Below are 23142 nucleotides of genomic sequence, written 5' to 3'. Positions count from 1 at the left end.
ATGGACCACTATTATTGTCGGTATTTTACCTGAATTCTTAACTTTGCTTTGTAATCATAGAAAGGTATTTATCTCTGTAGTGCTATTAACATTGATCTTTTTCTGCTATAGTTGTATCAGTTTGGTAGCTTATAGTCATGCTACAGTCATTTAGCATGTCCAGGACCTTATGAACTATTCATATTGGCAGTTAATGAATCACCTAAGAAAATAATACATACAATGACAACCTACACAGCTACAATATCACAGTTTGGAATTTATTCTTATATTAATCCATATAAGACCTATATAGTAAAATAGGAATCTTGGTGCCTAATCTTTTAAGTAGCCCTATGTTTGAACGCGATTCCCTTTGCTGATACACCTTTAACAACAGTTTTTGATGCTTAATCAAGAATGTTTACAGTGGAGTTGTTCACCTTACTAATGTTGATCTCTTGATCTTTATGCTAGTTAAAACTGGAAACCTGCCAGTTTATTCTGTGTATTAATCATTGTAGGGTTTCTTGGTTTTGACCTGTTGATTGTGAACTACCTCAGTAGATTACTTTTGTTACTAATGTTGCATTTCACTCATTTAGTGAGAATTAATAACAGGTCTTTTTTCTTTTGGTAACAATTGCAGATCTGTTACTACTCAACAACTGAATGATATTTATTTGAAATGGCAGAGACAGTCCCAGCTTCTCAAGGACAGTGACTTCCGTTTCCAGGAACCTGTCATGGCTCTGCGCGCTGTAATTTTGGAGATCTTGCTTGAAAAGGAGAATGAAAATACCAAAAGAGAATGTATTAAAGACATCCTGACCAAACATCTAGTGGAGCTCTCTAGATTGGCAAGAACTGCTAAAAACACGCAGGTAATAAATTCCAGGAAAGATCACTGATGGATGTTTAGGTTTTTAGTTTGTAAAAGAACTTCATTTTTTAACAGTACTGAAGATTAACTATTCTAAGTTTATTCAATGAATCAATTAGTTGGAGACTTAAACTATATACAACTTATTCATAAATTGTGTTTATGGGCGTGTTGTCTGAATTTTGTTCATAACTCTAAGTTACTCTATGAGGTACATAATAAAAAAGTGAAATTTTTAGTGAAGAATGCCCTTTTAGCTCTGTCACTTTATTTTGGTGCAGTTTTATATATCCAGCTTTCACCTGCATCATACTGTTGTATTGTTCCAGCATAAAGCTGCAGAAAGCTGTATATTTAGTGTTGTCTTCAAGGTTTTATGCTCTCAAAGCACCATTGCACTGTGGTAAATCTCTCTCTGTGAATGACTTAATGGGATTTGTAGTATCAGTGGTTTCTGCAGATGCTAATGCATTTAAGATCCAGAGTCAGCCTTGGCTTTTCTAGGTGGTGCAGAAAATAGTTCCAGCTAAATACATAACCTGGAAAAATGTTTAACACTTCACATATGTGAAACTATATTAAACTTTGATTTCAGGAAGGTTCTGACTCTTTTTGTGAATAATGGTGAAATCAGTAGAACAGCTGTCTTTGATTTCATAAATTTGCAAGATTTACTCAATGCCTCTGGAATTGTTTGGGAAAATTACTTCTTCACAATTTTTTTTATCTCGTGCCTGCCCAGCCACTAACACTGTGGTGATGAGTGTCCTGTAAGAGCCTCAACAGAAGTTAATTTTTTTTCCCATTGATTTTTAATTACAGAATAAGATTAAAATTGGGGCGCCATAATTTGGGAGGATTAGAAGGTTCCGAAAGATTGAGCCAATGTGTTTCTGAAAACACTATCATTCCAGCCTCGTCAGTGTTGTAGGTCATATGCAACCTTTGAGGCACACTTCTGGACCTTATCAGTCTTTCAAACCATGGAATGATAACCCTTTCCTTATGGCACACTAGTTGTTGACCACGCTGTGTCTGGATGGAGGAACACTTTTGAGGAAGGACTCTTTGCAACTACTGGCTTTTCTTCCTCTTTGGTTCTACTACCATCTGTCAGGAGAATCATCACGCTGGCCACTAATTGAAGTACCCAAACTTATGTTGTCATTTACGGGCATTCTTACATTTTAATTGTTTACCTTGCTTATGTAAAAGTTTGATTGATGTGGTTATTGGTTGGACAACATGTGAAAATACACTTTAGTCTCGATTTTTGACATTGTTAAAAAGATAGTTTGCTCTTTGTACTGTTGTGGTGATAGATTAGATTACTAAATGATGAGGATGTTATTTCACCAATGATACGAGTGAAGAGGTAGGCATACAAAAGAATTAGTGTATGGTGGTGCCATTTTTCTTACTATTTTTCTGTAATCTCTTAGGATGTAATAATAATCACTAAGCTAAAATTACAAATCCATTATTTTGTATCATAGTTTAACCCCCAGCGGCAGCTAAGCACCACGCAGCTGCTCACTCACTACCCCCTGCAGTGGGGTGGCAGAGAGAATGGAAGGGGTAAAAGTGAGAAAACTCATGGGTTGAGATAAAGACAGTTTCACAGGTAAAGCAAAAGCCACACATGCAAGGAAAGCAAAACAAGGAATTCATTCACCACTTCCCATGGGCAGGCAGGTGTTCAGCCATCCCCAGGAAAGCAGGGCTCCATCACACACAATGGTTACATGGGAAGACAAACACCATCATTCCGAACATCACCCTTTTCCTTCTTCTTCCCCCAGCTTTATATGCTGAGCATGATGTCATATGGTATGCAATATCCCTTTGGTCAGTTGGGGTCAGCTGTCCCGGCCGTGTCCCCTCCCAACTCCTTGTGCACCCCCAGCCTACTCGCTGGTGGGGTGGGATGAGAAGCAGAAAAGCCCTTGGCTCTGTGTAAGCACTGCTCAGCAATAATGAAAACATCTCAGTGTTATCAACACTGTTTTGAGCACAAATCCAAAACGCAGCCCTGTACTAGCTACTGTGAAGAACATTAACTCTATCCTAGTCAAAACCAGCACATTTCAGTAGGTACTGATTGTAGAATTTCTGTACTTTATACCTCCGAGTAATTTAACATGTTAAACATCGATATGTGGTGGTTTGTGAAGTTTAATTCCATCGTCTGTTTTTGTAGCAAATCAGAATTTTCTGCAAGTATATAGAAAAAGAAATCCATCTCTTTGCTGTAAATAAATTCTTAGCATTGAATAGGCAGAATATGCTGCACAAGTAGAGCAAATGATGGAGTTTAAAAACAAAACTCGCTGTGAGATACATGTATTTGACTTAAAAAATTGTTTATAAAGTTTTTTTCAATTTCAGCTTCCAGAAAGAGCGATGTTTCAGATCAAACAATACAATCCAACAGGATATGGAGTTTCTGAATGGCAACTAGAAGAAGCTCAGGTTTTTTGGGCTAAAAAGGAAGAGAGTCTTGCACTGAATATCCTTAAAAGAATGATTAAAAAATTAGAGGCAGATTGGTTTCAGGTATGTGTTGTATCTTGTATAAACTTATGGGAATTAAATTACTTAAGATCCTGTTTCCACTTTTGGAAGTTTTCCCTTGGAAGAAAATTATAAGGCTGTCTGCAATATTACTAAATCTGTTTTGTACTCTCAAAATGTCTGAAAGAAAAAAAAATCTATTAGCGTATCTTATCAGGGGTTTTCAAAGTGAGTCTGTAAGAGCAGCAAATGTTAGAATTCATTATTCATTATTTTGCCTCCAGTCCCACCACTGTGAAATATATAGTTTTTTAATGTCAGAGATTATTTCCCTTCATAAAACATGAACTTGTTTTAAACAAAACTGTTACATAGAGGTGTATCATCTTGTTCTGTGCTAATAGTTGAAGAACCTAATGGCCAAGCAGGATTGTTTAGGCACAGTAATCATAGACTAGTTTAGGTTGGAAAAGACCTTACAGTCCAACCATTAACCTAACACTGCCAAATCCACCACTAAACCATGTCCCAAAGCACCACATCTACACGTCTTTTAAATACCTGCAGGGGTGGTGACTCAACCACTTCCCTGGGCAGGCTGTTTCCATGCTTGGCAATCCTTTTGGTGAAGAAATTTATCCTAATACCCAATCTCAACCTTCCCTGGCACAACTTGAGGCCATTTCCTCTTGTCCTATGACTTGTTGCTTGGGAGAAGAGACCAACACCCACCTCACTACAACCTCCTTTCAGGTAGTTGTAGAGAGCAATAAGGTCTCCCTTGAGCCTCCTTTTCTTCAGACTAAACAACCTCAGTTCCCTCAGCCGCTCCTCGTAAGACTCATTGGAATAGGCTGAATCAGACAGATCCTCCTTTGCTTGTTGAGATCTTCAAGACGTTCAGTTGAATTGGGAAATGGGATGCATCTGAGGATGCTAGGAGAGTTTGCTGACATGTCAAAGCCACTTTTGTATCATCTCTGAAAGGTCATGAAGATCAGGAGAAGTCCTGATGACTGGACGAGGACAATCACATGTATCTACAAAAAGGGTAAAAAACAAGATCAGAAACTACAGAGCAGTCAGACTCATTTCAGTCCCTGGGAAAATTACAGAATGGGTCTTTAGGGAAGCTGTTCCTGTGCACATGAAGGCAAAGAAAGTGGTTGGGAAAAGCCAGCAGAAATACACTGTTGTGCTTGACCAACCTGATTGTCTTGGGCGATGAAAGAGTTTGCCCAGTAGACATGGGACAAGCTGTGGATGTCATCTACCTTGATTTTACAAAGGCATTTGACACAGTCTTCCACAATATCCTTCCTGACAAGCTGGTAAGATAGCTAAGACCACAAGATAGGTGGAAAACTGGCTAAACTGCTGAGCTCAAAGGGTGGTTGTTGATGATTCAAAGGCAGCCTGGTAGCCAGTCAGAAATAGAATTCCTTAGAGTTTATTAGGGGGTTGGTACTGTTTTTATGACTGAGATCTGTATGACAGGACTGAATTTCCTCACCAAATTTGCAGATAACAGCAAACTGGAAAGATAGAGATACATTCTGGAAGGAAGAGCCACCAGTCACAGAGACCTCAATAGTTTGGAAGAGTGTGCCAATAGGAATTGCATGAGATCAGTGGGAAGTCCTTCACCTGGGACAGAATAATCTCAAGCAGCATTACAGGGAGGGGTCTGACTGACTGGAGTGTAGTTTTGCCAAAAAGGATCTGGGAGTCCCAGTGAACAGCAAGCTAAAATGATTCAACAGTATGCCCTTGTAGCAATGAATGTGAACCGTGTCATGGGCTGCATCACCAGGAGTGTAGCCAGTAGATAAAGAAGTGTGACTGTTCTACTCTATTTGGCTCCTCTTAGCCCATACCTGAAATAATGTGTCCAGTTTTGGTTCACCATTCAAGGGAGACATTGAAAAATTGGAGAGAGTCCAGCAGAGGGCCACCACAATGATTAGAGGGTCAGAGAACTTGGCAAGGGAATGAAGGTTGTAGGTACTGGGTTTTTTCAGCCTTAAGAAGTGAAGGCTTAGGGGGATCTAGTCACAGTCTTCCGATACCTGAAAGGTAGTTACAGTGAAGATGGAGGTAACTCTGCTTACAGAGATTTGTTTCAAGAGAAATGCCATATGGATACAGGAAGAAAATTCTTTACCACTACACAGTGTGAACAGTTTGCCCAAAGAAGTGGTGGCATCTCCCTTGCTGGAAATGAATAGTCGAGACTCAGTTTAGGAGAGTCCTGGAAAACTTAATCCTAAAGCCCTGCTTTCAACAGAAGGTTGGGCCAAATGGTCTCCAGAGTATCCTTCCAGCCTCGACTTTTCTGTCATTCTGTGATATGCTTTTACAAAAGCTATTCTGTCTTTTCTTCATAGTAATCCATCTGTTCTCTGTGTGGGTTTTTTTTTTATTTGGTTAGTTGTTGGTTATTGGTTTTTGGTTTTTTTGCTAATTTGTCCACTTCTGGTAAGAGTCGTACTGATCTGTGCTTCCCTGGAACTTCTTAAAATATTGGTGTCACATCTGCCACCTGCCACATCTCTTATATTAAGGCAATTTTAAGCAAAAGCTTTTATATATCTTTTAGTAGTGCAGTTATTTCATCTGTGAATTGCTGTAGACCTTTTGGAAAAATAGATTTTGATCCTGGTGAGTTGATAGTTTCCATTTTTAGCTGTTTGTTCGGTAGCCTTTGCTGTTGACACTTCAGTAGCAGACAGACCTTTGAATCCCTCATAAAGAAAGGCTTTGCAGTGGGACTCTTCAAGCTCCTCCACAGTGAATAACTTAATTTTTTTTTTCTGCTTTATATTCTCAGAGCGTTATTTATTTGATAAATCTATTGTCTTTTTATCAAGTGGACTGTCTGGTGGCTAGCTGCTGCTAATATGTTTAAAAAATGCTTTTTTATTATTTCTTGAGTCTTCTTCAACTTGTTTGGGTTTTTTGGACAGCCTGATGGTGAGGTTTTATTTTTTTAATTTGACAGGATATTTTATGATTTCTTTAATACCTTTTCTTTTTCACTTGGACAAAGCTTCATTTTGTGTACTGATGTGGTCAAAAAGTCTTCATAGTCTTTACCTTTGTGTTTAGCTATGATGGCTTTCTTCGAGTATTTTTTGGAGGGTAATAAACATTCTCTTTGAATCCATATACATTATTAAGGAATATCCTACTTCAGAAAAGCTGGAGAATTTTGGGCCAAGTTCTCCATATATATCAGGACAAAATCAAGAGTTGCTGCTCCTCTTTAGATTTTCATGATTGCTCAGTGAATCAGTTGATGAAGGCCTCCAAAAATCTAGTCCTTCTCTCACCTTCCAGTATTAACGTTTACCCTGTCCACATAAGGAGGTTTTGTGTTTTCGCAGCCTATGATACCTTTCAGTATTTCACAGGCAGCGCTGCCATCTTGGTCAGGTGGTCTTTCATATGTACCCTATTCTAAAAGTATTTTGGAAACTTGTCCTGCTATACAGTTAAAGCTGAGCTTCCAGTCTGGAGGCAAGTCCTTTGGAAACCTGCTCCATCCTCTTCTCAGAGCACTTTTAACCAAGTTTCCATGTAGAGGTCTGTCTGAAAAATTTAATGATCACACATAGTTATCCTAATTCCTGAATGTTTTCTACAGAGTGTACTATGGTGCTTCAGACTAAATGGGGATATTAGAAAATACAGTTTTGGAAACATGCTGTGAATTTATTTCATTTTTATTACATTTTGTCATTGTTTTATTCTGGTTTTCATTGTTCAAACTGTCAGGTATTTGAAAATATGTGCTCTCCTTTAGTCTAACTTAGAATGTGAACGGGATTTAAAGTTACTGACTACTGTAGATGTGGATGGGAAATCTGTAGATACATTATGTGTAATAGGCCTGAGTGACTGAATTATATTTAGGGTTTAAAAGCTTTATAAATGGCCTACTTCATATGTAAAAGGTATTTTTATTTGATGCATCCCTCTTTTTTTCTTTTGTCCCAAAACTTGCTTTCTCAAAGGTTGAGAATGATCCCCATCTGAAATTGATGTACACAGAGTGTCTGAGGCTGTGCGGAACCTGGTTAGCGGAAACATGCTTGGAAAACCCTACAGTTATCATGCAGAAGTACTTGGAAAAGGTGCATCCAGTCTTTGAGATAATGCTGTGCTAAAATATGGTGTTAAAATCTCAAGTAAACTTTTCAATGTAGCCTTTATTTTTCTGGATTGAAAATATGGTTTCTTATAAAAATATTATAGTTTTACATAGTATCATATAACACTGTAATCTTATAAAATATTCAGAATGTGGCCTTATAGAATTCACAGTAAAACTTCTGTGTAACATTGGCTTAGAAGTGTAGTAATTACAACTGCTAGTCCAGTTTGCCTTTCCTCTTCCACTCCATCCCCATCCTTTCCTTCTCGGGACAGATCATTCACTTACCATGTTTTCAGTATGGGCATTGGATTTGTAACGTTCTCTTTCCAGGTGCTGGAAAGTCTTGTTCTAGTGTTTCAAAGTACTGTAATTTTTTTTAACTCTTAGTAGTAGAAACATTTTTATTAATATTTGTCCGCTCTGCATTTCTTTATTTCATGCTAATTTGTGAAACTACATAGTTGCTTTTCTCTGTTACTCTTTGCGTGCTTTCTTCACTCTGATGATTTGAATCAATGACTTTCACATATAATTTCTTTTTGGCACTTTTTGGACTGTCTTCTACTTTTTTCTCACCATCTTATGATATAAGGTTGTAAAACCATTGTAAAACCTCATGCCTAGTTACTCAGGAAGATAGATAACTGTAGGAGACTCCTGTATGGTTATTAAAGCTGTTTCATACAGGATAATCTTTTTGACTGTTTGCACTGAAAACTCCACAAAGATTAAATTCACTTAGGAGAAAAATATTCAGCCTGGTAGGTTTTATTTTGTGTGCATATATATTCCATCACAGGCAGCATTAAATAACCTGTTTGAGCAGATGACCCTGCTTGAGCAGGTGGGTTGGACAAGATGACCTCCACAGGTCCCTTCCAACCTCAACCATTCTGTTTCTCTGTGATGATAGAGTTTAATCAAGTATTATGCAGCACTATTTAGTCTGATTATCAGTCTTACCATGATTATAACTTCCCTTTTAGGCTGTGGAAATTGCTGCAGGCCACAGTGGAGACAGCAGTGGTGAGCTGAAGAAAGGAAAGATGAAGGCGTTCCTGTCTTTGGCTCGTTTCTCAGATAATCAGTACCAGCGAATTGAGAATTACATGAAATCCTCAGAGTTTGAAAATAAGCAGGCATTACTGAAGAAGGCCAAGGAGGAGGTCGGCCTCCTCAGGGAGTGTAAAGTTCAGACAAATAGGTGAGCATTCAAACGGAGAGGTGGTTACTATGCAGCTATCAAAGGCTCCATTTTTGCTAGTTCTTTGGGCAAGTGGTACAGCATAGGTCACATCTCTACAGCTGAATTTTTCCTTCTCCACAAAACAGTGGCCAAATCTGTAGTGCTTGTTGTGAATAGTTTCTGAACTGTGCCTGAACATCGTCTAGGAGAGTGCTAGATAGCATGGGCCAAAACTAAGCCAAGGAGTATTAGAACAGTTAAATAGTATGGACGATCATGGGCCAGAATTCACATTTATTCCCTGGATCTGTTCAGTTTATTTGACAGAGAAAACGTTAGAGAGTAAAAGTAAGTTTGAGATTTTTTTCTCTATTCCACATTTAGTGAAAGAGTAGAATTCATCTTAATGCAGAATTCTTAAATATTTAGTAAGACCAATTGCAAGTGAGCAGATAAATTTTAACTAGAGCTGTTGAAAACTGAAGTCTTTACACAAATGATCTGTACTGGATATTCACATTTACACCAATATTGAGATTGAAATCATTAACAAGAAAAAAGACACTGACTTAAAATTTACTTAGAGTGGTGGGTCTATGTGGACATACACCAAAGGAATAGCTTGCACAGTTTGTTTTCTCAGTGTTTATTTTACTGTGCTTGTATATACAAAACAAGTTAAAAATGTTAAATTAGGAAGTAAGAGAACTAGAGACGGCCTTGCTGTAAGTTCATTAAGAGATAATTTGTTGTTTAATGTCTATTCACACAGATATACAGTGAAGGTTCAGCGAGAACTTGAACTGGATGAGTGTGCCATACGTGCCCTAACTGAAGATCGTACACGTTTCTTGTGTAAAGCAGTGGAGAACTATATCAGCTGTTTAGTAAGTGGAGAAGAACATGATATGTGGATCTTCCGACTCTGTTCCCTATGGCTTGAAAATTCTGGAGTTGATAGAGTCAATGAAATGATGAAGGTACATGTCTGCTACTGCTTTTCCTTATGCTTTGACATTAAATTCTCCATCTTCTCCTTCTCCTCCTATGTTTCTAGAAGATGAATTCTAGTGCTGTGCAGTATGCTTTCCTATGTATCTCCTTAACTTTTCCCTCAAAACTTGCTTTTTTTCAGTCATCGTTGCTCATCAGTTAGTTTTTCATCAGTGAGAACTGTAATTCTTAATGCATTTTAATTTAACTTAATTTAGCATTTTTATTTGACAAGTCTCTGCGATTAAGCATATCTCATGCTCTTTCACTGTTGCCACCTTGTTCTTTACATACCTTGAATACTACCCATCTTCAGCATCCTTTAGTACGTTATTCTAGTTTATGTTACATATTCTTTTAGGTAAAAGGACGTGCTTTTAGATTATCTGTATAACACAGTAGCCAGGGACCAGTGAAGTTCTCATTCTCAGGAGGGTTCTATCATTTCTAGAATCGTGCAGGAAATCTGTTCATTCTTACCTGAATGATCTGTTTATAAGAGACATATGTATAATTTAATTCTTCATTTTGTATTATAATTAATTTTGAAAAATAGAAAGTGTTCCTTTACTCATATTTTTAACACACAATCTTGTTTTAAACTAGATTGTATATTTTTTTCCGATTAGGATTGTTTCTTGCCACAAAGAATGTAGAAATTAATTCTGAATCAATATATCTAAGCCCTGTCCTAATAGAATAGAAAATAGTAGTTTTCTTTTGAATGCTACAAGTCCGTCATGAGACATGGACCGTGATTATGTCATACTCACTGGATTGCCATTTGATCACACAGCAAAGATTACTCTCAGTTAAAAAATAAAATGCAAACCCCAAATTGCTAGCCCTTTCCTTATTTGGTCTTTTATTATTACCTTTTTTTTTCTTTTTTTTTTTTTTAGTGTTTAGTACAGCTTTCTAACTGAATTTTCTCTACTACAGAAAAATGCAGAGAAGATCCCATCATACAAGTTTTTGCCTCTGATGTACCAGCTGGCTGCTCGGATGGGAACCAAGATGATGGGTGGCTTAGGATTTCATGAAGTTCTGAATAACGTAATTTATGCTTTTCGTATCTAAAGATATCTTGATTGGCTTGGCAGTGCATAGTTGTAAACAATATGTATCTTTGTGCAGTCATAGCTAAATGAGTTATGTAGGTCATAAAAGTGTATTCAAAATGAGTGATGCAAAATCAATAGGGGGGAGGAGGGGAGGGAGAAAGGATTGGGGATTTTTTTCCTTGCTACGTAATTGATTTTCTTGTTGTATAAGAATAGTCTTATGCAGGTATAGGAATATACTTTGAATGTATTATAGTTGTGGAAATACCATCTAAGTATTACATTTTATTTCTCATTGGGAGCCTTAGAAGCTCAAAAGAATTAATAATGTTAATTAAATTCTTTTCTTCTGTACAGTTTTCAATAATGGGATCTTCTTGTTTTTCTTGACAGCTAATGTCTAGAATTTCACTGGATCATCCACATCATACTTTGTTTATAATACTAGCTTTGGCAAATGCTAACAAAGATGAACTCCTCACAAAACCAGACACAATGAGAAGAAATAAGTTAATTAAAAATGCACCGAAAGAAATCTCCCAGCTTGATGTGGTGACTACAAAAAATTCTATTCTATTAATCACATTCAGTCCTTTCATTTTGTTAAAAAATGAAAAAAATTATCTCAAGGGGTATTTTAGTGTAGAGTTCATTAGCTGACTTTTGTTGAGAAAGAGTAGGAGGTAAAAAGTACTTTTAATAATTAAAAAAATTCCTTTTGTGCATACAGTGGTAATTACTATTGAAATAAGTAATTATGGGGTGGAACAAAACATGGTTAACATTACCTGCAACAAATAGCCCCAATTATTGTGAAGAGTTTTGTGATAAATGCCCTTGATGTGTGATTCTGTAAAAGGCATTTTAGATGCAACAAAGACTTGAGTGGGTCTGTTGTTAAAAGTACATACTTAATTGAGGATTTTTTCTGCTTTGGGTGATAACATTTGTTCTAAAGGTTTATCTTTGTGAGGTATAACTTTTGTTTCTTTATATGATTTTAATACGTTAAAAGCCATGATGATGGGTAATACTGAACTGTGGCTTCATGTTGTTACTACTTAATTTTTCTTGGAACCTGTCTTTGGAATCATGTCATATCTAGATTAATGTCCCTTCTTTCCCCCATCACTTGACATGGTTGTTTCTCATTACCCTCTTATCCCCACACTGATAGAATTTTTCACCACATTTTTATGTGGCTTTTGCTTTTCTCTCAGATTTGTAGTTCTTTTGTTGTCCCGCCCCTAGGAGTAGGATTATGCTAAACTCAACTAAGTGTTTCGGCATGAGGATAGAAGGAACTGTTCAGATTTTTGCCTTTTGCATACAGGCTTTTCCTTCAGCTGGGAGGAAATAACGGAAACAGGAAGATTGTGGAAGAACACCCAAAACTGCCTGTCCCTTTTTCTGAAGAATTTTTGCAGGTTTATTGCATTTTGCTTGGACAGATTTGCTCCATCCCCAATAATATTTTACCTTACTCATTATCTCAGATTAGACAACACAGAATTTTTCTTCACATTATTTCTATTCATATCACAAAGGTCTGTCCATTATTGCAATTTTCTCTGTTTTTCTAGGATGTATCTCATTTGTACTGATTTCACTGCGTGTTATGATGAATCTTTAATCTTATATGGTGTAGTTTGAAAGATCTGATATTTGTATTACATTGGAGTTTTTTAGGACAGAATGGAGGCTGCTAGCAATATAATCAATATTGTAAGAAAAAGGAGAGCTCATATGGTTAGAAACCTTGAAGCACTTTGTGATGCTTACATCACATTAGCAAATGTAGATGCTACTCCATGGAAATCTCAAAGAAGTAAGTCTTGGAAAAAATATTTTTGTTTTTAATAGTGAAGATATATTTTATGTTCTTGGATTAAAAATTGTATTTCTAAATACTGATATTTAGTTAAAGGAGATGCTGTGTTAGCAATGTGTCCTGTTTTTGATAAATGTAGAACTTAGTCTGGATTAAAAGTCATAGTAATTACTTGGCACAGTAAGGTTCAGACTTTGTGAGTATGAAACTCCAGAAAATTCCAGTTGTCCTGTGGTCATCTTCATCATCTCAACAGAAGCATGCAGTGAGCTTTTGGGTCCCAAAAGCAATGTAAACTTTTTTTTTTTGTGAACTTTGATATATGTTTATAGTTCTGAATTTAAAAATATGAATTTATTTTAATTACAGAAGGAATAAGTATTCCAGCTGACCAGCCAATTCTTAAACTGAAGAACTTGGAGAATGTTGTTGTTCCTACCATGGAAATTAAGGTGACTGAAGTGGAAATAAGTACACACTGTAATATAAAATCTTAGAATCGACTTCAAATGTTTATAATGGCAGTCAAGGCATATATCTCTTCATCAAATTCCCATGCTCTTTACAGGTCAGCCTACCAGGGGTGCTTTCCTGTCACGTGGGAGGTGCAGAATGAGATGGTCTCCTTAGGCTCTAGAAGACCTTGACCCCAAGCCTTCTATTTGCTGGATAGTGGCATACTGTGTGAAGATGGCTTTGCCACTTCTACTGCTACCACTAACTAGTCTTTCGTTATCAAAAGTAACGAGCTCCCTAAATCACAGAGAGGATTTGGGAATCTGAATCTTTTATTTTGTAGGTGCTAGCTCAGAGTTTCAGGGAGGCACTTAAGGTCCAGAAAGGTGTGAGAATTACTAGATGTGCCTCTTCTGCTGTTCCTAAATGGCTGTTTTTACGATTCAGTAATGGTGAATGATCCATTGCCATTAGTGTAAGTGGTTGATTGGATGGGTGCATAGGTATTCATTCTTAGATGCCACACGCTCTACCTAGGAAACTTACCCATTTCAGGAGTGTAAAGTTGCTTTTTGAGCCAGCCACCTAAAACTTAAGTGTTATGAAGCCAAAGTTCCTTGTGTTGAAGTCCCTCAGGCTATGTCTATAAAGCCAAATAAAACAAGCCGAGGGACTGTTTTATGCCATTTGACATCAGTGGCCAGAAATTGCCACCCATGCTAAATAGCATTTGTTCGTAGGGCTCCTCTTGGCCCCAGGTGTTGCTCCTTTGTACGACTCGACTGTGCTTTGCTTTGCTTTTCTTCTTCCCCAGTACAAAGCATCTGAAATGGTTGGAGGTCTGTGATGTAAGCAGTTGGAGCGGTATTTCCTTACAGCTGACTGAGCAGGGTTTATGGCATGAGGATCCTGTAGACTGCAACAGTAGGATTGTAGATTGGGTCCATTTGCAGCCTAATGTGAGCCTAATGCTCCCCAACTCGGTATGAACATTTTCTTGGGAGAATGCTAGTTGAGAGAGGCTGAAATTGTGTCAGAGCTTGTTTGGTGGAAGTCTGCAGCACCACATCCCCTCTACCAGTGAGGTGAACAAGGAGGAATCAAACCCACTCCATTGCTCAGCATATTTTTGTAGCTTTTGTGGGTATATCCTTGCAGATGACAGAATGCTCATGAATATTTAGCATATAGTCTGCTAATGAGGTTTGCAAACAACTCATTACCACTTTCTCCATTAATATTTGTATTAATTTTAAACTAGTTTATAATTTCAGGTGGATCCCACAGGAAGATACGAAAATTTGGTGACAATAAGGTCTTTTAAGCCAGAATTTCGGTTAGCAGGAGGCGTGAATCTGCCTAAAATAATAGATTGTGTAGGATCAGATGGTAAAGAAAGGAGGCAGCTGGTCAAGGTAGGTTCTGTCAGTTGTAATGACATCTCAGAGATCTGGCATGTTGGCATTTTTTTTAAGTTCAGTGTCAGTTTTCTCAGTTCACGGATGCTTTAATAAAGGAAATTAAAAAGTAATAAGTATAATAATAACATAATATAAACAATAATATAATAATATGTAGTAATATTAAATATTTTTGTAATTACTTTTCAACAATACATGCAATATACGATAGCTTACCTGACAGCTACCAGACCTGCTGACTTGTGTGATCATGTCTCAACTAGTGACCAGGAGTGTACAGCAAATAAAAGCCATCATCATTTTGTGTTAATTACCTCCTTTTTTCTTTCTTCCCCATATAAAAAGAATTACAATTCAGAGACAATCAAAAACATGCACATAGACACACAAATCTTAAAAAAAAAAAATTTTTCTTTAAGCTCAATTGCTTTCATTCTCTCTTTGAAAGTAAACATTCAGCAGCTGCTGGGAGAACTCGGTTTTGCTGTTAAGTATGGAGTAGTTTTGAAAGTTTTCAAGAGAAGTGTGAATCACTAGATCTGCATCCAGTATTCAGAACTGCAGTACCAACTGATGCTGCTTCAGCTGTGTGCTGGGTTGCTAAATACAATGAATGAAACATCTAGTTTAAAAAAGGGTACCATAAAGTACGTAGGTTGATTGAAACCTTAGTCACATAACATTTGTCAAAAAGAAAAAGGGGATGATGTAAGTTAATGATGGCTGTGCTTAAGTAGCTGCGCGCTATTAGAAAACCAAATACAGAGGAAAAAAACAATGGTTAATTATATTTTATTAGAAGTGATTATTGTGGAAAAGTAATTTGTGTTTTGTGGACTTTTTAAAATAATGTTTTTAAATTGTCAAAGAAGAAATTGGATGCTGAAAAAAGTGCTCTTGAACTGCTTTTTCTGTTTATGCTAAAGGGGCGTGATGACCTGAGACAAGATGCTGTTATGCAACAGGTTTTCCAGATGTGCAACACATTGCTCCAGCAAAACACTGAAACACGGAAGAGAAAATTAACTATCCGGAGATACAAGGTAACCCTGAACTGCTGCTGCAGCAGAAGAATAAATGTTACCAGCGAAGTCTATTTCCCCATTCTCTTCTTTTTATCCCAAAGGCAATATAAAAGTTTATTTGTGTGTGTGTTATTAAAATAGTCCTGCTCCTTAAGGTATGGAGTAAAGAATTAATACAATTTAATGATTACAATTACAGCAATTATTACAATTCCATTTTTTCTAAATCCTTAAAAAAATTCTGATGTCCAATGTATATTTAAATACTCTTCAAAGCTTTCTTTATATGAACTTATAATTGAAAAGAAGTTAAGTCATGCACTGTCCTTGAATTGTAAGTTGGTAGTTATTAAACTTGAGCATACGAGTTTGTTTATAATTTCTCATTAATTTCAGTCTTGCAATATTACTTATTTAATTAATACTTAATTTTAGTCTTGCAGTATTCCTTACAATTGAATCCAGAAGTCCCATCTAGGGTCTGTTCATGCAGAATTTGAATTGCAGAACTGTTTTTGTTGGAATCAGGAATACAGGAATAAATTATTATTGTGAACGCAGAAAATGTATTTGAACAGGAAGTTTCCCCTCCTTCTTCCTTTTTATGCACTTGGGTTTATAATAATAACTGTGAAGGTGACCTCTGAATAAGTACCCTCTAGGTAAAAGTTCTTGTCTGTGACAAATGAGAAGTGTGTGCTCCAGAATCTCTAAAGGAGATAATCTGAATTGCTAGCATAGTTTTTAGAATTCGCAGGTGGAGTTGAGTCACATTTTTTTGAATAATTTTTGGTGACGACTGAGGTTTTTATATGTGTAAAAGCAAATGAGAGTAGGGAAAAAAGAGAATGGGGGTTGCACTATGAGATAAAAAGACTTTCATAAGAAAAGAAAATTGAAGGAAACAGGCAGTAGCTATTTCTCTGAGGACAGGAGATCGTTCATTCTGGCCAGTTCTGTTTGCTCCAGCAATTGAGGTAACTGTTACAGCCAGTTATGAAGTGAGAAACTCTTCCCTAGGGTGGGAAGCAGACTAAGACAAGCCTTATATGTTCATGCAGCTACCACGTGTTTGTTCCAGATTTTACTTTTTACATGCAATTTGCACAGTGCTTGTACTATCCCATTAAAGCATAATAAGCTGTTCGCAATCATAAGTCATCTAGAATACCGATGCAAACATGCAAATTGAGTAGAATCATTAAGTTGTACTGAAGTATGTAGTAGAAGGTTCTCTGGGCTAGGAAAAAAATTGCAAGTATTTGCTAGGAAAACCTTGAGTGTGTTTTCTGTATGTATACATGTGTATTTAAAACATAGATTGTGGTCAGCTGTATGGTTTGGTTTTTTGTCTTTTTAAACGAACACAAATATCCACCCATGCCCTGTAGCAGGCATACTATAGCTGTGTACAAACCCTGCCCCGTGCAACAGTGGGTTTGTTTTTACAGGTGGTTCCCCTTTCCCAGAGAAGCGGCGTTCTTGAGTGGTGCTCGGGAACAACTCCCATTGGGGAGTTTCTTGTGAACATCGAAGACGGAGCTCACAAGAGATACAGGCCAAAGGATTACTCCAGCTATCAGTGTCAGAAAATAATGTCGGTGAGTCAAAATAACTCGGGGGGGGGGGGGGGGGGGGGGGAAGCTGGCTCATTCTTTACTGGGGGAGTGGAATTTACAGAGAATTATGTTCTATGCTTTCATTATATAATAATGAATATGACCAGTGGCGAAGAGTTACAAAATGAGAAGTTGCTGAATGGATGACTGTTGCATGGAAGATCTGAATACAGCTGAATCTCCAAGAAATCTGAGAATTGTTTTCTAGAATATAGAATTCCAAAATGATCATTACAGTCACCCAACAGAGTCTGCATAAAGTTATCTTACGGAATTAATTTATATTTGTCATGTTTCTCATTGCATTGAAAAATCATTTTATTTTCCTGAATAACCCAAAATTCTAAATACTAGTCCTTCAAAATAAACATATGATTTTAGAATGCAGCTGAGATTATTGTAATGTCTTAATTGCTGTAATGCAGTGTGAAGGGATCTGGCTGCTTCTCCACTGTGAATGCCGTGTACCGTCTGCCCCGCACAGCAAATCAGTTCAGGGAGTTAAGTCAAAAGAAGATTGACTTTATGTTAAACTAGCAGGAAAATAGATACAAAATAGATACAATAGATTGTTCAGTAGATACAAGTAGGGGGAGGGTTCTCTCTTCTGCTGATAGGTAGCTGCTGGATGGATTCAGCTGGTTTAGTTTAGTTCCACAAACCACCTCACTGTATGTTTGGAAAATTGCAAATACTGTTACCTGTTACTTCATATAGCTGTGATTGTGCAAGAAATTCTTTCCTTTTAAATCTGTATAATATTAACAGGATAAAAGTATGTTTAATTTTGGCTTTGTGCAGCTTTTGCATGTGAACGAGTGAGAATGACTTTCTCACGGTGACATGAAGCCATCAGATAAGCAAAGGTAGTAGCAGAACAGAGTGCCATGGGAAGTATCTCCCAACAAGATGCATTTACATGTACGTGCATATAAAATAGATACACCTGCTGAGCCAGAGTATGAAAATATAATTGTTTAGTAAAACAGAATAGATAGGTGCCTTAATGATTGCTGTAAAAAAGACATTAATTCATAGCTCAGAGAGAGAAAGGAGTGAGAACAGCATTGGATGGAGGGGAGAGGCGTAGAAAGGAGGAATGTGTGTCTTTCAAAGGAAGAGGTAATTTCCTTTCAAAGTAGTCAGTCGTGGGGAAAACATTTCTTATGTGTTTAAAGGATGTGCAAAAGAAACATTCTGAAGAGAAATACAACATCTTCATGGAAGTCTGCAAGAATTTTCAGCCTGTGTTTCGTTATTTCTGCATGGAAAAATTCCTCGATCCAGCTGTGTGGTTTGAAAAACGGTTGGCGTACACTCGCAGTGTGGCTACATCTTCTATAGGTATTATATCGGATTATTGACATTGGCTTTTTAGATTATGTAAATAAAGAGTTTATACCATTTCAGAGGTAATGGCTGTTCTGCTTCTGTCACGTGTCAGAAAAGGGGCAGTAGGGGACCAAAAATACCAGCAAGAACACCAGCATTAGTTGTGTAATGAAGGTTTCTGAATAGTTTTCCTCTCCCCCCGCTCCTGTCTGCAGCAGAAAGAACAAAATCCTGTTTCTTTCTTTTATAGAGTGGTTTGTGGGTTTAGGCTCTGGTAGTTTTTTTAAAGTTTCTAGCTGACCAATTCTGTCGTTTTGATTTAACATTTATTGATTTCATCTGTAGACTCAAATGTTTTAACTGAGCTGAAAAGCTTATTTACCTTCTTTGTACTGGCATCATTAGCCATGGCTGAAATGTTTTTTTTAGCTTTGGCATTTCTTTGGTTTTTCTGTCTTAATAAGGAAATACATGTGCTTGGATTGTAGATTTCCTTTGGATGACTCAGTTTTGTATTGAGTCTCTGGAAGACATTTGATAGTAGATTGTATACATCGCAGTAGAGCCAATTTTAGATGTTAATTTGTTGCTCATATGCCCCTTTTTTTCGGGGGGGGGGGGGGGGGGGGTGTGGAAGTAAATTTACAGTTTAGCAGAACTCAGATGAAAGATTTTTGTAGGAAATACTACTGCTATCCATGTCCATCAGCTAATAGAAAAACAGTAACAGGCGTAAATTGCAGCAAGGGAGATTTAATTTGGAGGGTTTCTACATTTAAGGACAGTAAAGCACTGAAATAGGCTTACAGGAAAGCTCTTATAATTTGTATCACTGGAGATTTTTAAAACTGACTTCAACAAGAATCACTCAGGAACTCTTTAGGTATAGTTGAGCTTCCCCAACTGAATTATGGACTGAATTATGTCCAGTCCTACTTTCTGGATTATATGATATTGTGAGTTAAAAGGTTTTCTTAAAAACAGTAATAATAACAAACCCTAGTTTTTTGTGCACTTGCTTTTTATCTTTTTTTTTTTTTGAAAGCTGTGAAATTGTTTGGTTAATCAGTCTACAGAGAAAACCAGACAAGAAGTCTGTGGAGTAGATAAACCAATACATGTCTGTACGAGAACAACCTGTTTAGAATTGCATTAAGTTAACCTTGTCTTTTTGGATTTGTGGAATGGCATTTGCTCTTTACTGGAGTACTATGTATACATGGGGGAAGAAATATTCTCACTTTTCATTTGTCTGCACGTGTTACACTGATTCTAATAATCTCTCTGTTAAATTTCCCCCGTTTTTTATGACATGTAAATATGGTTTCAGCACTTATCTTTTTCTTTTAGTTGGCTACATACTGGGACTTGGAGACAGACATGTTCAGAATATCCTCATAGATGAACAGACTGCAGAACTAGTGCATATAGATCTGGGTAAGTGGGACAGACAAGAGAACCTTCATTTTTCTTCATTTGAATGCTTTTTAAAACATTTATTATCCTTTCATTTAGGGGTTGCTTTTGAGCAAGGTAAAATCCTTCCCACACCAGAGACTGTTCCATTTAGATTAACCAGGGACATTGTGGACGGAATGGGTATTACTGGCGTGGAAGGAGTCTTCAGAAGGTGAGTGCTCCTGCGTTGCACAGGGGTAAGGAGGCAGCAGAGTACTTTTGGCATTATGATTGTTATATGTTAAATAGTTCTGGTGCTTGAGAGGAGACTCAGATTTCTGCTGATAATATCTAAACATAAACGCTGCCCTCATACACTGTTATTTACATAACCAATTACAAGTTCATTATTGTTGCCCAGCTTTTAATATTCCTCACGAACTGATGGGTTAATGTCACACTCCTGTGGAATTCCAGGATGACTCAGTGCTTCTAGAGGCTCCACAGCTGAATTTCATCCCTTGATTTAGACTGCTGATTTTTTTTTCCTTTAGAACTATGTCTTTCTTTCAGAGCTATACTATATATTCGGAGCTATTAAGTTTCTTCAAACTATTTTGTTCAGTCTCTTATTTCTGTTCAGTTTGATGTAAGTAATGTGCGGTCTTCTTCCTCTTCTGTATCATATATTTGATACCACTTGGCAAGTGCAAACTATAAATCCCACAACAGATTTGAGCTGCAGAACAGAAGAATCCCAAAAGGGCCGAGCTTCTGTCAGCCTCATCCTATCTGCTGTGAATGACCCATGAGAGCCTTAAAAAGCAGGTGTTTCTCTCAGTCAAAACTTTCATGATGTTCATGAAGGTAGTGCTTGCAAACCCCAAATTTTACGTCTTTAAAAAAGTAGATAGCGTAAGTGTTGTCTTTGTAAGGTAGCAATTACCATTAAGAAGTAGTTCCTAATATGGCTTTGTTCTGTGAAGGAACACTCTGCCACTTCTGTTCTAAACATGATGCTGTCAAATTCAGTTTTGTGTTACTTCTGAAACTTTTGTCCCACGATACAGAAAAACATGAATTGTTTGATTCCAGCTGAAGCGAACACAGTGTAAAAGGCACCAGTGCAGATCCTGTTTCTGCCTCAGCCAGACTGACTTGTGATTAACAGTACAGGTGTAAGTGCATAAAGAAGTCATCTCATGATTGGGTGTGACACGGTTGGTTAACTTCTGTATCTAAAGTCATCAGAGAGATTTCAGAAACTGCTTCATGTCTGGCTGCTGGATCTGCTCATTTCATGTGGAGGAATCCTACCAGGATTCTCCGACGTGTTGCAGAGCACCTCTGGCACAGGCGTTTTCATCCATCTGAGCAATTTTGCCACCGTGGCGTACCTCAACGATCAGTGTTAACTCAGCAGTTCATTCCGCGCATAGAAACATTTCAGGCAGTGGAAGAGGTGCTCTCTTTCCCGTCGAGAGTATAATTAGTGAACGACCCTGTCTCCTTCTGGTCTTACAGGTCTAAATTTCTCCATTTTCTTTTTTCCAAAATGGAAATATCAGAGAGGTCACTTATATGTTAAAAATTAATCTTTAAGAAGGCTACAAATATCCATTATTTAAATGATGAAAATACCATTCCATTTTACCAAAAAGAACCTAAAAATACAGTAAAATATCTTCTAGATGCTGTGAGAAAACAATGGCCGTTATGAGGAATTCTCAAGAAGCATTGCTGACTATTGTAGAGGTAAGCATTTTGTCATTCTGATAGGAACCTGCCAGAGTACCTTCGGTTTCTGGTCTTTGTCTTCATGAGCATTACTGTACCAAAATTCATGTAGGGGTTTTTTGTTCAATTTGAATGTAGTAGTGTTGGCCAGATCTGTTAATTCATATAATCTTCAATAAAATCAAGACCAATTTGCATTTTCTATGGGAACTATTTGTTTCAGGCATATGCAGTTTTCCCTCTTCAGTATCTAAACACTTCTAGCCATAGTGCAACATTCCTAGCATGAGTGGTGCTCTTTGCTAAGTCACAAAGACGAGAATTAAAGTAATTTTTAAAAGCAGCTTATGCTATGCATTAAAAACTAATGATGCTATTTAGTACCTAGAAGTGTATTAAAAAGTGACCTCTTCACTGCTGAGATGGGACTGGGTGGCAAAACTGAGTCAAGTATGAACAATGCAATTTAGCCCAATTTTATTTGATTTAAAAAAAAAAACCAACCTCCTAATATTGTGGTTAGCATGAGCATTACCAGCTGAGCGTTTCTCCTCCTGCTAGGGCACTGAACTGGCTGTAATAGTTGAAATTAAATAGACATTTATTTACTGTGTAGGTGCTGCTCTATGATCCTCTTTTCGACTGGACCATGAACCCCTTGAAAGCTTTGTATTTGCAGCAGAGACCGGAGGATGAGGCTGACATGAGCTCTACACTCAATGCTGATCCACAAGAATGTAAAAGAAAAGCCAGGTGCAAGATTTTTTTCTTACTGTCTGCTCGCTGCACTGTTGCCTCGCTTTACGATTTTCTTCCTGAACGTTGCTCATGTTGTTCAGGTCTCATATTTAGCACGCCTGTTTCTCTTTTTTTATTCTGCCAGCAGCGATGACCAGAGTTTTAACAAAGTGGCTGAGCGTGTTCTGATGAGACTTCAGGAGAAGCTGAAAGGGGTTGAGGAGGGAACAGTGCTCAGTGTGGGAGGGCAGGTGAACCTCCTCATACAGCAGGCCATGGACCCTAAAAATCTGAGCCGACTTTTTCCTGGATGGAAAGCCTGGGTGTGACCTGGAAGGATCCAGCACGTTTTTAGAAGAAACCTATTTTTATGGAGCAAGTGTCTCAACATTTCTAAATGGTATTTCACCATTAAAACATGTATCAGGAGTAACCGTGAAGGCTTATATGTATTAGTATTCGGTGGATGTTTGGGGGTTTTTTTCAATAACCTGTTACCAAGAAAACATTGTTTGTCCACTTATGTTCACCACACAGTATAAAACACCAACCAGTGCTCTGCAAGCACTTTGCCTTGGGCATACAGGATGCATTCTGTTCTTAAAGCCTGAGATTTGTCGCGTTTGTGTATACATTCAATAGCTGGAGTCTTGTACATAATAATTCTGTATGGTAACATCACCGTGCAGAATGGATGATCTAGAAACCAGGAGTGATGAAGTAACTAGCTGAAGTGCATTTCAAAGGGGGGGTTATAGTTTAAAGATGATGCTACAGTGAATGTAAAAGAAAGCCAGAGAACCCCAT

The 23142-nt window shown here is 37.5% G+C and overlaps 1 protein-coding gene across 1 annotated transcript in view; it reads left to right on the top strand.

The window, feature by feature from the left end:
• The window catches only part of ATM (ATM serine/threonine kinase), a 75889-nt gene extending 53083 nt beyond the window's left edge, over positions 1-22806 (top strand). Inside the window, exons 46-63 of the mRNA XM_075742270.1 lie at positions 629-863; positions 3251-3418; positions 7393-7512; positions 8522-8739; positions 9494-9701; positions 10657-10770; positions 11172-11330; positions 12468-12606; positions 12979-13061; positions 14340-14480; positions 15413-15529; positions 16963-17112; positions 18309-18474; positions 19813-19899; positions 19978-20092; positions 21552-21615; positions 22214-22350; positions 22481-22806. Coding sequence (XP_075598385.1) covers positions 629-863; positions 3251-3418; positions 7393-7512; positions 8522-8739; positions 9494-9701; positions 10657-10770; positions 11172-11330; positions 12468-12606; positions 12979-13061; positions 14340-14480; positions 15413-15529; positions 16963-17112; positions 18309-18474; positions 19813-19899; positions 19978-20092; positions 21552-21615; positions 22214-22350; positions 22481-22664 — 2605 coding nt within the window. The 3' untranslated portion in view covers positions 22665-22806. The remainder of the gene's footprint in view (positions 1-628; positions 864-3250; positions 3419-7392; positions 7513-8521; positions 8740-9493; positions 9702-10656; positions 10771-11171; positions 11331-12467; positions 12607-12978; positions 13062-14339; positions 14481-15412; positions 15530-16962; positions 17113-18308; positions 18475-19812; positions 19900-19977; positions 20093-21551; positions 21616-22213; positions 22351-22480) is intronic.
• The last annotated feature ends 336 nt before the right edge of the window (positions 22807-23142 follow it).

This window comes from Balearica regulorum, chromosome 1 (assembly GCF_011004875.1).
Source record: "Balearica regulorum gibbericeps isolate bBalReg1 chromosome 1, bBalReg1.pri, whole genome shotgun sequence".
Taxonomy (NCBI): domain Eukaryota; kingdom Metazoa; phylum Chordata; class Aves; order Gruiformes; family Gruidae; genus Balearica; species Balearica regulorum.
Note: the sequence above shows the minus strand (reverse complement) of the source record. Positions and strands in the feature narration are given on the sequence as shown.